At 43.3% G+C, this 12,911-nt stretch overlaps 1 protein-coding gene across 4 annotated transcripts in view; it reads right to left on the reverse strand.

The window, feature by feature from the left end:
* Window positions 1-12,911, reverse strand: part of MYBPC2 (myosin binding protein C2) — a 168,675-nt gene that overhangs the window by 97,364 nt on the left and 58,400 nt on the right. For 3 of the 4 annotated variants that reach the window (XM_044281644.1, XM_044281645.1, XM_044281643.1), the window contains 2 exons: window positions 4,504-4,682; window positions 2,458-2,590 (listed from right to left, as the gene is read on the reverse strand). In XM_044281644.1, coding sequence (XP_044137579.1) covers window positions 2,458-2,590; window positions 4,504-4,682 — 312 coding nt within the window. Of the gene's footprint in view, window positions 1-2,457; window positions 2,591-4,503; window positions 4,685-12,911 lie in introns of all 4 variants that reach the window. The other variant, XM_044281646.1, reaches the window with a different exon arrangement.

Here is a 12,911-nt window from a genome sequence, read left to right on the forward strand (position 1 = left end):
ACTGATGTACCAGCCCTAAAAAGGGCTTTTTGGGGTGCTGTCAGGACGCTGTCACTTACAGGAGATTAGTCTGTGGACACAAAACACTGGCCTAGCTAACGCTTTCCCTATTGAATCAGCAGCAGCTACACTCTCCCTCCTCTCACTAAGAATGCAGCTTCAGAATGAATCTAAAATGGATGCTGTCCAGGAAGTGGGAGGGTCTGGGAGGAAGGGTCTGCTGCTGATTGGCTGAAATGTGTCTGCTGACTGTGAGGTACAGGGTCAAAGTTTGCTCAATGATGATCTATAGGGGGCGGACCGAACATCGCATATGTTCGCCCGCCGTGGCGAACGCGAGCAAGCTATGTTCGCCGTGAACTGTTCGCAGGCGAATAGTTTGAGACATCACTAATTGTCACCATTCATTCACCATAACCTCAAATTTTTTCAACTTATGTTTTACGTAAGCCTTGCATACGTGATATATACATGTGTGTTTTTTATCATTCACTATTCCACCATTCATGTCTATCACCTTTTAGCTTTCACCATAATTTTTTTAAATCATTTATTATTCATTATTTCCATGGAGTAATTAAACAATTTTCCAATTTTTTCCACCTTTTGATCAGCACACTCACATCACATATTCATTCACATATCATTTATCACGTTCATTACTTTTACTTCACCCATGTAGATATTACATATGTATGAGATTTGTATTATGTTCACAATAAATATTGAGATTAAGTATTAATATGTTTTTTAAGTATTTATTTATGAAGGATCATCAATTACTTATGCCCTCTCTTATGAACAATCATGGTTTTCCTGGTCTTCTTATGGAATGTAGCTCATTATGTATTATGTATTTAATTTTAATATCATGTATTATGAGATTATGTACTGTATATTTATTGTATACTGGTATACCAGTTTAACAACAATGTTCGATGTGCACATATTCTGCAGTGCTGGATCATAAAATATTAATTTGCGATTGTATATAGGAGGTGTTTAGAAGAAGACATTTCTTCTATATATAGAAATGGTTAATGTGAGAGATATGCCGAACATGGTCAGTAGAGGGAGTTTGTTCCCTCTGTTTTTCTTCTCCTGCGATGTGTGCACGCGATGTACGAGACAGTGCGTGGAACCTCCCACCTGGCGTCTTGACGTCGGCCGGCCACATGACGTGAGACGTCACATGTCATGGGCGGTGCAAGGTGACGCTGGCTGGGGGGAGGATCATGCGCTGTATCTCGCTCATCGGGTCCTTGCCGCTGAACATCCAGGTGATTAAAATGATTGACTATATTGTGAATGCAATCTGATTGGTAGGAAGGTTTTTATGAACACATAATCTACGGTGATGGCGTTACCCCCTGACGAAGGCGCGCCGAAACGTGCGATTGGGGTAGCGCCATCCTGGTTTGGATATACTAGCTTTATATGTGAGTCTATTCTGTTTATGGCTATAACTTTTTTATTGTCAGCAGTCTTTAAGATTTCATGTCCCTTTGTATGGGCAGTATATCCTCCTGTGACATTCGTTTTTGGACCGCTGTGAACATTCTGTGGAGACTTTCTGTCCCTTAAACATACATTGTTGCAATATATGAGACTCATAGTTAGATTTTTATGAAGTGTTGGTTATTACAATACAACGTATTACTAGTTATGTCCCACTGGGATGGTATCTTTTCTTGCTGCTACCTTTTTAATTACAACGTCCTTTATGTATGTACTAATATAATTCAATAAAGTATATCTTTTCTATTGGTACCTGTGAGCTTACATTTTTGTAGGTCTGTATTACACTTTATGGGGTAAGGTGACCAAAAAATTGGTTGTTTTGGCACAGTTTTTATTTATTTATTTTTACAGCTGTTTACCTGAGGGATTAGGTCATGTGACTTTTTTATAGAGCAGATCTTTATGGACGTGGCAATACCTAATATGTCTACTTTTTCTTATTTATTTAAGTTCTACACAATAATACCAATTATATTTTAGTGTATCCATAGTCTGAGAGCCATAGCTTTTTTATTTTTTAACCGATTCTCCTAGGTAGGGTCTCATTTTTTGCGGGATGAGGTGACAGTCTGATTGGTACCATTCTGGGGGGCATACACCTTTTTGATCACTTGCTGTTGCAATTTATGTGATGTAATGTGACAAAAATTGCTTTTTTTTACACAGTTTTTGCTGTGCACCATTCCGCATCTTCGGATTTGCGGACCCTATGATGCGGAATGCCCATGGAATGGCGCCCATGTATTGCGGCCGGCATTTTCACATATCTAGAGCAAATACTTTGTTGATTAAAAGCCCACCCTATAGCTGTTCTTTATACATATATGACTTCCAGTTGATATGTATATCCAGGCCCCAGCTTTACAGGACTTTACTGACGTAAGAGGCACTGTATTATCATATAGGCAAGAAGAGCAAAGATTAATGGTCACTTACTTTGCACTGGTACGAATCTCCTGACCGTTCTTAAACCATTTAATTGGAATATCAGGGTTTGAAACCTCCACATGCATTTTAATCCTGTGGCCCTTGTCAACTGAATAACATGGATCCAGCTTCTTAGTAATTACTAAAAAAATATAAAAATATTTGTGTTTATTAAAATATTCACAGAATGAGGGAGGTGACATCCCAATAACTAAATAATATATATGCTATTCACTGTGAACAACTTTAAAGTGCTTATTCTTTTGTGTACACTCAGTGATCGCTGTTTCTGTCTACTTTGCCTACTGACGTCCTCTGCAGGAGAAATATGATATTACATGATGTCCATTCACATGACTGTAAGGCGATGTAATGCATGGTTGCATTGGATCATTTGAAGTCCACCAAAAAAATAGTGACAAATCTAGTTGAGTAACCTCGGATGGCAGGATTAGATTACTTAGGGACTGAGTATAGTCTGGAACAATGGAGACATGTAGGTCTGCATAAGAGCTACAGTAAATACACAAAAGTGTAAGATTTTGTTTTATCAAGACTATTTGAAAATTTGCTTAATTGCTTTTTTTTTCATGTAACCGTTACGGGCTCTTTCACACCTGCGTTATTGTCTTCCGGCATAGAGTTCCGTCGTCGGGCTCTATGCCGGAAGAATCCTGATCAGGATTATCCTAATGCATTCTGAATGGAGAGAAATCCGTTCAGGATGCATCAGGATGTCTTCAGTTCCGGAACGGAACGTTTTTTGGCCGGAGAAAATACCGCAGCATGCTGCGCTTTTTGCTCCGGCCCAAAAAACTGAAGACTTTCCGCAAGGCCGGATCCGGAATGAATGCCCATTGAAAGGCATTGATCCGGATCCGGCCTTAAGCTAAACGTCGTTTCGGCGCATTGCCGGATACAACGTTTAGCTTTTTTAGAGTGGTTACCATGGCTGCCGGGAGCCTGGCAGTCCTGGCAGCCATGGTAAAGTGTAGCGGGGAGCGGGGGAGCAGCATACTTACCGTCCAAGCGGCTCCCGGGGCGCTCCAGAGTGACGTCAGGGCGCCCCACACGCATGGATGACGTGATCGCATGGCACGTCATCCATGCGCATGGGGCGCTCTGACGTCACTCTGGAGCGCCCTGGGAGCCGCACGGATGGTAAGTATACCGCTCCCCCACTCCCCGCTCCTACTATGGCAACCAGGACTATAATAGCTTCCTGGCTGCCATAGTAACACTGAAAGCATTTTGAAGACGGATCCGTCTTCAAATGCTTTCAGTACACTTGCGTTTTTCCGGATCTGGCGTGTAATTCCGGCAAGTGGAGTACACGCCGGATCCGGACAACGCAAGTGTGAAAGAGGCCTAAAGGGTTATCGGTTTTTAAAAATAAAATAAAAAAAGCAAATGCCATTTAATAAAAAAGAAAAAAGCAACTCACACCTCTTCTGTCTCCCTCTGATCTGGCACAGATGCCTTGCTTTCCCTTGGTCTATGTCTACAAAAGCCATCACAAGACCGTTGCAGCCAATCAGTGGCCTCAGTGGACGCATGACATATTACCGCCATCCTGCCGTACTATATAGAAGAGGTGAGTATTGTGTTTTTATTGTTATTGTTTAGCATTTGCTGCATATATATATATACACAGATATATATATATATATATATATATATATATAATTTTTTTAAACCCTTTCCCATAGAAATGGATTTTAAGCTAAAAGTGGTTGTCCCATTATGACAACCTATCGGCTATTCACAGGATAGGGGATGTGTCTGATTTACAGGAGTCTGACCACTATAGTCCCCACTGATCACAAGAATGGGGCCTGTGCCCTATTTGGAGTGGCAGACATGAATTCCTGTCCACTGCTCTATGCCACTCTGTTGAATGCCAGAGATGGCTGAGTAGTGCTGAATGGAGCTGAATGGACCTGCAGTATGTATATATAACTGCCACTCAATCAGGGGAGCACAGGCCTAAGTTCTTATGATCAGCGCGGGCCCCAGTGGTCCGACAAGTCTGTCCACCCTTAATTAACAAATTACCTTCACTCTTTTTTATTTCCACTTTCACCTTCTTCAGACGCTTCAGCATGCCTCTAAGGTCTGTTACACCATACTGAAAGGCAATTTTTTCATACTCGCTTGGTTTTGCATTCTTTAGTATTTCCCAGACATCAGGAGGAATTCCTTCTGGTTCTTCCTCCTTTTTCTTTTCTTCCACTCTGGAAATGGAACAATATATAACATGATATGACTGTTAACAGAGCAATACATATAGTGAATGAGACATTATCTATTGTTCATAAGATGGCCAGCATGTTTTAAAGCTCAAGACCTCTAGTTTCTAAAGACATGGGCTAAGAACAATTCTCCCCTTTTACAATCTAAGAAAATATAAAAAAAAGCAAAAAACCTCAATCTCAGATTTATTGACAGCTTCCATGGAAATAATTGAATGTCAATATATAAGAAACCACACATAACTGATCCTCATAGTTTGATTTTCACATGGTGTTTTTTTTAATTTATTATTTTTTTGTATTAGAAATTTATTAACTTAGCTCCCAAAATATTTCAACCCCATTATTAATATTTGGTGAAGTCTTCCCTAGTAAGACTAACAGTACTGAGCCATTGTCCAGGATTAGGGAAACATGGCTGCTTTCTTATACAAACGGATTGCACGTTGTAAGTGTTGCAAAGCGGATTTGAACAGATTTAGCTTGGGGTTACTCCTAAGGGGGTTATCCAAGTAGCCCACCTGGGTTTCACCCTTTAACTCTTGTACAACGATCTGGACTTTGCTGCAGAGGAATTACCAGGCTGCTACTTCTTGGAGTAGTCTCTTGTCGAGTGACAGCAAAACCACGGGAGTCAAGAGACGATCAAGGACTTAAGCAAAACCGTAGTTATGAACAGGCTGGGGTCAAAGCAGGCACAGTTCATGCAATCCTATAAACCATTCAATGTGTGGGCAGGCATCACAGGGTCAGTTAGGAAGGTCAGGCAGAGTTCAGGTCAGGCAGTGAAGAGTCAAATCCAGACGTAAGGCTGAGTTCATACTTCAGTTATGTGATCAGTTATTTCCATCAGTAATTGTGAGCTAAGACCGCGTGTAGGTAAAAAACACAGAACAGGTACAAATCTTTCACTTATACCTTATCTCTGATTAGGCTTCACTACTGGTTTTGGCTCACAATAACTGATGGAAATAACTGACCAAATAACTGAAGTGTGAACTCAACCTAAGGCTGAAGTTGGTGCACGGAACAGGCAAACAAACTAACTGCACACCTTTGCATGAAACTAGCATACTTGAACCTGTAGGTCAGGCCCCTTTCCAAAGAGAAAGGTGCCTTAAGTAGTGATGGACGAATATCGGCTGGGACAGCCACATTGACTTTAATGGCAGGCGAACCTGAAAAACCTCCAGGTCATATTTGCAGCCACCAAATACTTACTAGAAGTGCACAAATATTTCCACAGCATGGACAGTGACATACCAGAGGGGAACATTGGCAAAAATTCCCACAAAAAATATGTATTTAAACCATTTTTATGCATCTTAAAGGGAAACTCTCAAAAATGTACCCTGCTGGAGCCTAGAACATTTTTATTTTAGGCCACAGGAGTACAGGCCCCAAAAATGAGGCATTCACCTGACAGAAAATAACTTGTGATTATGTGGCTGGAGGCAGGGCCGGCTCCAGGTTCATGTGGGCCCTTGGGCGATAAATCCCAGTGGGCCCCCTTGAGGCATTTTTGTACATTTACATGTCTCTCTGGGGCTCCCACATGGTATAATGACCACCAATGGCCCCTATACAGTATAATGACCACTAGTGGCCCTTCACACAGTATAATGACCCCCAGTGGCCCCAAACACAGTATAATGACCCCCAGTAGCCCCACACACAGTATAATGACGCCACAATGGCTCACCATTCTGAATAATAACCCCCACTCGCTACCCATTCAGAATAATGAACCCCAGTGGCCCCCACACTGGGGGTTATATTGTATGGAGGGGGTACTGGGGGTCATTATACTGTATGGTGGTCACTGGGGGTCATTATATTGAATGAGGGCTCTGGTGGTCATCATACTGAATGGAGGGTAGTTGGGGATTATTATACTAAATGGGGGGCACTTGGAGTCATGATACTGTGTAAGGGGCCCTCACAGTGTAATGACCCTCCCATACCTATCATTGCTGGAGCGCAGGGGAGCCGGTGGTCTGGTCATTCACTAACCACAGCTCCCAGCGCTCTTTCTCACCTCAGGCCCGCTGCAGCAGTGAGACACACATCATGACGTCACTGCTGTGCCAGGCCTGGAGGAGAGAAGATGTGCAGTGATGTAGCTAGAACTGACTGGGCCCCACAGAAACTTTTAGTACGCCCCCGCCCCCCTAGTGGGTTCACATCATGTTTTTCCTATCGGTTTGATGTATAAAAATGTGCAGGACTCCGCATTTTTGTATCCTGCAAAGTCCAGTGAAAAATGTATACATATATATATATATATATATATATATGTTTTTTTTAAATGGAACTGTATGGTGAACAGACGCTACTGTATGACATCACTGTCTGAGGCATCTGTTATTAACGTATACATTTTTGGCATGCATTAAATGGATGACAAAAATGGGATGTGAACCCAGCCTTAGTGTCTGAATAAGCACCAGCATTTACCTGACAGAAAAAAAACTTATGATTATGTGGCTGGAGGTACATTAGGCGGTCATTGGATAAAAATTTAGCTGTAGGCCACTGGAGTAGAAGCCCCAAAAATTAGGCATTCACTTGACAGAAAAGGCCTTTTATGCCGCTGTATATACATAATACAAGGACCATTCTTTGTTCTGGGTGGTGGTGGATATGTGTGGGCTGGCATAAGGAAATTCAATTACTCGTGCTCGTCACAGGTGTTGAAATCCTCTGAGATCCATGCCTCATTCATTTTTAGAAATGTGAGGTATTCCACACTGTCGTGAGCTAGGTGAGTGCTCTTATCGGTCACAATCCCCACTGCTGCACTGAACGTCCTTTGGGACAGGACACCCGACGAGGGGCAAGCCAAGAGTTCTATGGCAAATTGTGCCGGCTCTGGCCACAGGCCAAGCCTGGACATCCAGTAGTCCAGGGGTTCCTCGCTTCTCTGAGCGTCCACATCGGCCGTTAACCTGATGTAGTCGGACACCTGTTGGTCTAGGCATTCCCTGAGGCTGGATCCGGAGGGCGGCTGTCGATGGGTTGGCTGCAAGAATAATCTCATATCTGAAGTGACCAACAAATCTTCAAACCGCCCTCTTCTTGCAGACGACGTAGGATTGGTACCCGCACCTGTTTCGCTGTGGGTGGAAATTCCTCTGCCAGCGTCCTCACAACAGCAGAATGCAGCATCTGTCGCAGCAAGGCCTGGAAATGCTGCATTCTGCCAGCCCTCTGTGATGATGGTAACATGTCCCACCCAGGACTGGTCCTTGCCCTTTATGCTTTTTATACAGGTGTCCCTCTTCAAACACTGGAGCATGAAGGCCCCCATTTGCATTAAATTGGAAGCTGTGGAGCGCCATAGCTCCTGCTTATCGGCCAGGAGAATGTCGTCCTCGGTCTCCTCCCCCAGCCACAGACAACATCAGTCCCCTTAAAGCCTGCTCTTCTTTCTCCTCCTCATCCCCCAGACACCATCCTCCTCTGACTCCTCTTCAGACTCCTGCTGAGTTCTCTCAGATGGAGTAGCCCCCCTGGGAATTCATTCAGCATTGCGACTTCCTCGATTTCCAGCTCCTGTTCCTCGAACGGCTTAATCAATGATACAACGCAATGCACTCTCCAGAAAGAAGGCGCAAGGTACGATGTCACTGATGGCACCCTGGTTGCGACTGACCAGTTTGGTGATCTCATCAAATGGCCACAGAAGTCTGCATGCGTTGCGCGTGAGCAGCTACTGGTGCGGTGAAGAGAAACCAAGCTCCCCAGAACCTGTCCTGCTGCAGAATTCGTACTGGTAGTCGTTAATGGCACGTTGCTGCTGGAGCAGCCTATCAAGCATATTCCAGCGCGTTGGGTTGTCACAGACGTCTGACGGGCAAGTGGTGTCGCCGCTAAATGGCAGCAAGGTGAGCCGTGGCCGTGTAAGATCTTCTAAAATGGCCGAAAGACCTGGACCCCGGGGTATTTGGCAAGCAATCGCTGCACAAATAAAGGACTTGTCCCATGCACAGCACGTGTGTCATTTTTGCCTTGTGTTAGCGTGCTCAGCAGATTGGCACCGTTGTTGCACACCACTTTCCCAACTGTTAAATTAAGTGGGGTTAGCCACTGATCGGCCTCTCCCTACACTGGCAAAACACAGAATGTAAAATGGCTGCCAGATCGGGTTCTTTTATAGGGTGGGGGTGTGTCCATGTGCTGAAACATTTCAATTGGCTGTCCTGTCCCACCTGATGGATGTGTCATGGGTCAAAGTTTGGCTCAATGCAAAAGAATATGGCGCCGGCGGACATCACCATATGTTTGCATGTTTGGCGAATGAGCAAAGTTCGCCACTAAATGACCGCTAAGTGAACTGCAAGGCCATCTCTAGCCTTAAGTACCTCAAGGTGGCCAGGACGTTGGCTGGGGAAGATCAGTGTGTGGACTAGCCCTTTAAATGCCAGGGGAGCTCTCTGTGGACATAGCAAGAAACGTGCTTCAGCCTGCATGGAGGTTGATGGAACAGCTCTATTCCGTAGGCCAGGCCCTCTGGGTAGAGGGAGAAGAACACTCGTGGGTCCAACTCCCCAGAGCCCAGAAGTTAAAAAAATGGGTGAACTGAGCACTGGCCATTCCCACCTTGAGAGTTGAAGCAGTAGTGAACACGGACCACCACCACAGCAGTAATTTAAAGCTAATACTTTGCAATGGTTTTACAATCTGTACCATCCTTCTCACTGTACATGGGAACAGATGCTCAAATATCCTCTTCCCGGAAATTTTTCAACTGCTTCATTCTTATCACCATTCTTATTTTTTATTTTCATTCTGATGGTGATTAATGGTAATTGAAATGTTTTGTGAGAGTTTCTTAATCTGTGCTGATCCACAACCTCTTGTCATGCAGTGCTATGTATTAAAAAGGGTCCAGATTTACTAATCTCGTAAATTTAGACAGACTGTCTAGACCAGGGGTGCACAACGTTTTTTGGATGTGGATGGGGGCCACATTGCCAGACTGAACCTATGACGAGGGCCGAAAATAAAATTTAAAGGGGTATTAACAACTGAAATACTGTATTTATGGAATATTGAATGCACAGTATATACCATTAATGTCTAGTTACAGTCCCAGGACTCCCATCTAATGGGAGAAATGCATGAAAAATACATGTGAGCAGCCACAAGAAACAGACATACATGTCTGTTACTAGATGGTTGAGGGCCGCACAGAATGGTATCAAGGGCTGCATGTGGCCCCCGGGCCGCAGGTTGTGCACCCCTGGTCTAGACCTTCACCAGATTTATCACAGCAGCTAAGGCAGAGTGTGGTACAGAGATACATTTTTGTCTACGGGCTGTATTACATTGGCAGATGATGCTGACGATTGGCAGAAAAGCGTGATTGGACTGCACGATCTGCCACCGGCAAACAATTACTTTTTAGCCTGCATAAAAAATGTGATTACCCAATGAATGAGCAGGTAATTGGTGGCATATTTGCACAGGCAGACCATAAATATCATGCGTTCCTACAAACATTTGTTAGCAATGATCTGACCGACCCTTGGCCAGCGTAATACAGCCCTAACTCTATACCTACTATTGGTTTGCCTACTTTGAGACAGAACTGTACGCCAGAATTGTGGTGCAATTGTGTTACAAAAGTCACATCTTAGGTCCTGCCCCTTCCACAAAGCAACACTCTCTTGCTAAGTCCCAGTCTCCTTTTGGAGTGAGTTAAAAAAAATTGAAAAACTACAGTTGTACTAAGTTGCTCCAATTTGCACCACTTTTTAGACATATTCAAGCTGTAGACACCTTAATAAATCTGGAGGGATCCAGCACGCCTCGCTAGTAGTGTTTCTTAGTTGAAAATTTGTATGTGTAAACTATGAACAATTTACCGATCCTAAACTATGCTTCCTTGTGGAAGCTGAGAACTAATTCTATTTCTCCCCAAAAATGGAAAGCCAGTTATGACCACTAGAAGGAGATCAGGTCCAGCAGGGTTATTTAACAATTACATTTTTACTTTTTACTAAGCAGCATTTATAAACATTAGTCAGCCATAAGATGAACTCCTACCTAAAGCAGCAATTTCAGTTTCTTCATTTTTTGTTTTTGGCTTCTTGTATTCCAGGAGTCATAATTTTTAATTTTTTTTTTTGCATTCATATAGTCGCATGAGGGCTTTTTTTTTTCTTCTGCGGGACAAGTTGTACTTTCTAATGGCACTGTTTAATATTGCATACAGTATAGTGGGAAGCTGGAAAAAAATCCAAATGGGGTGGAATTGGAAAAAAAAAAAAAAAGAATTCCACCATAGTTTTATGGGTTTCCTTATGTGGCAAGAAACATTTTCATAATTATATTTATGGCATAATTTAAATAATTGTTTTCTGGGGGTGCCAATATACAGTACAGACCAAATGTTTGGACACACCTTCTCATTCAAAGAGTTTTCTTTATTTTCACGACTATGAAAATTGTAGATTCACACTGAAGGCATCAAAACTATGAATTAACACATGTGGAATTATATACATAACAAAAAAGTGTGAAACAACTGAAAATATGTCATATTCTAGGTTCTTCAAAGTAGCCACCTTTTGTTTTGATTACTGTTTTGCACACTCTTGGCATTCTCTTGATGAGTTTCAAGAGGTAGTCACCTGAAATGGTCTTCCAACAGTCTTGAAGGAGTTCCCAGAGATGCTTAGCACTTGTTGGCCCTTTTGCCTTCACTCTGCGGTCCAGCTCACCCCAAACCATCTCGATTGGGTTCAGGTCCGGTGACTGTGGAGGCCAGGTCATCTGGCGCAGCACCACATCACTCTCCTTCATGGTCAAATAGCCCTTACACAGCCTGGAGATGTGTTTGGGGTCATTGTCCTGTTGAAAAATAAATGATGGTCCAACTAAACGCAAACAGGATGGAATAGCATGCCGCTGCAAGATGCTGTGGTAGCCATACTGGTTCAGTATGCCTTCAATTTTGAATGAATCCCCAACAGTGTCACCAGAAAAGCACCCCCACACCATCACACCTCCTCCTCCATGCTTCACGGTGGGAACCAGGCATGTAGAGTCCTTCCGTTCACCTTTTCTGCGACTCACAAAGACACGGTGGTTGGAACCAAAGATCTCAAATTTGGACTCATCAGACCAAAGCACAGATTTCCACTGCACTGGTCTAATGTCCATTCCTTGTGTTCTTTAGCCCAAACAAGTCTCTTCTGCTAGATATTCTACCATGAAGGTCTGATTCACACAGTCTCCTCTTAACAGTTGTTCTAGAGATGTGTCTGCTGCTAGAACTCTGTGTGGCATTGACCTGGTCTCTAATCTGAGCTGCTGTTAACCTCTGATTTCTGAGACTGGTGACTTGGATGAACTTATCCTCCGCAGCAGAGGTGACTCTTGGTCTTCCTTTCCTGGGGCGGTCCGCATGTGAGCCAGTTTCTTTGTAGTGCTTGATGGTTTTTGTGACTGCACTTGGGGACTCTTTCAAAGTTTTCCCAATTTTTCGGACTGACTGGCCTTCATTTCTTAGGCCTCTTTCACACGGGCATCATATTTTTGGAACGGATAAGAGGCGGGTGTGTCATGCGTTTTGCACTCGTGTGAGAAAAATCGCGCATGTTTGGTACCCAAACCTGAACTTCTTCACAGAAGTTCAGGCTTGGGATCGTTATTCTGTAGATTGTATTATTTTCCCTTATAACATGGTTATAAGGGAAAATAAAAGCATTCTGAATAAAGAATGCTTAGTAGGTGATCAATTGAGGATAAAAAAAAAAAAACAACTCACCTTCTCCTCTTGATCGCGTAGTTCCCGGTCTCTTCTTTACTTCTTTAATGATGAACTACCGGCTAGGACCTGTGGTGACGTCAGATCACATGCTCCAATCACATGGTCCATCACCGTGGTGATGGACCATGTGATTGGAGCATGTGATCTGACATCACCACAGGTCCTTTAGCCCACAGCTCATCATTAAAGTAGTAAAGAAGAGACCGGCAACTACGCGATCAAGAGGAAAAGGTGAGTTAGTTTATTTATTTTTTTAACCCTCAATTGATCACCTACTAAGCATTCTGTATTCAGAATGCTATTATTTTCCCTTATAACCATGTTATAAGAGAAAATAATACAGCGAATAGACTGTCACCTAGCAACCATGCGTGAAAATCACCCGCATCCACACTTGCTTGCACATGCTTGCGATTTTCACGCAACCCCAT

The sequence above is a fragment of the Bufo gargarizans genome, chromosome 2 (assembly GCF_014858855.1).
Source record: "Bufo gargarizans isolate SCDJY-AF-19 chromosome 2, ASM1485885v1, whole genome shotgun sequence".
NCBI classification, from domain to species: Eukaryota; Metazoa; Chordata; class Amphibia; order Anura; family Bufonidae; genus Bufo; species Bufo gargarizans.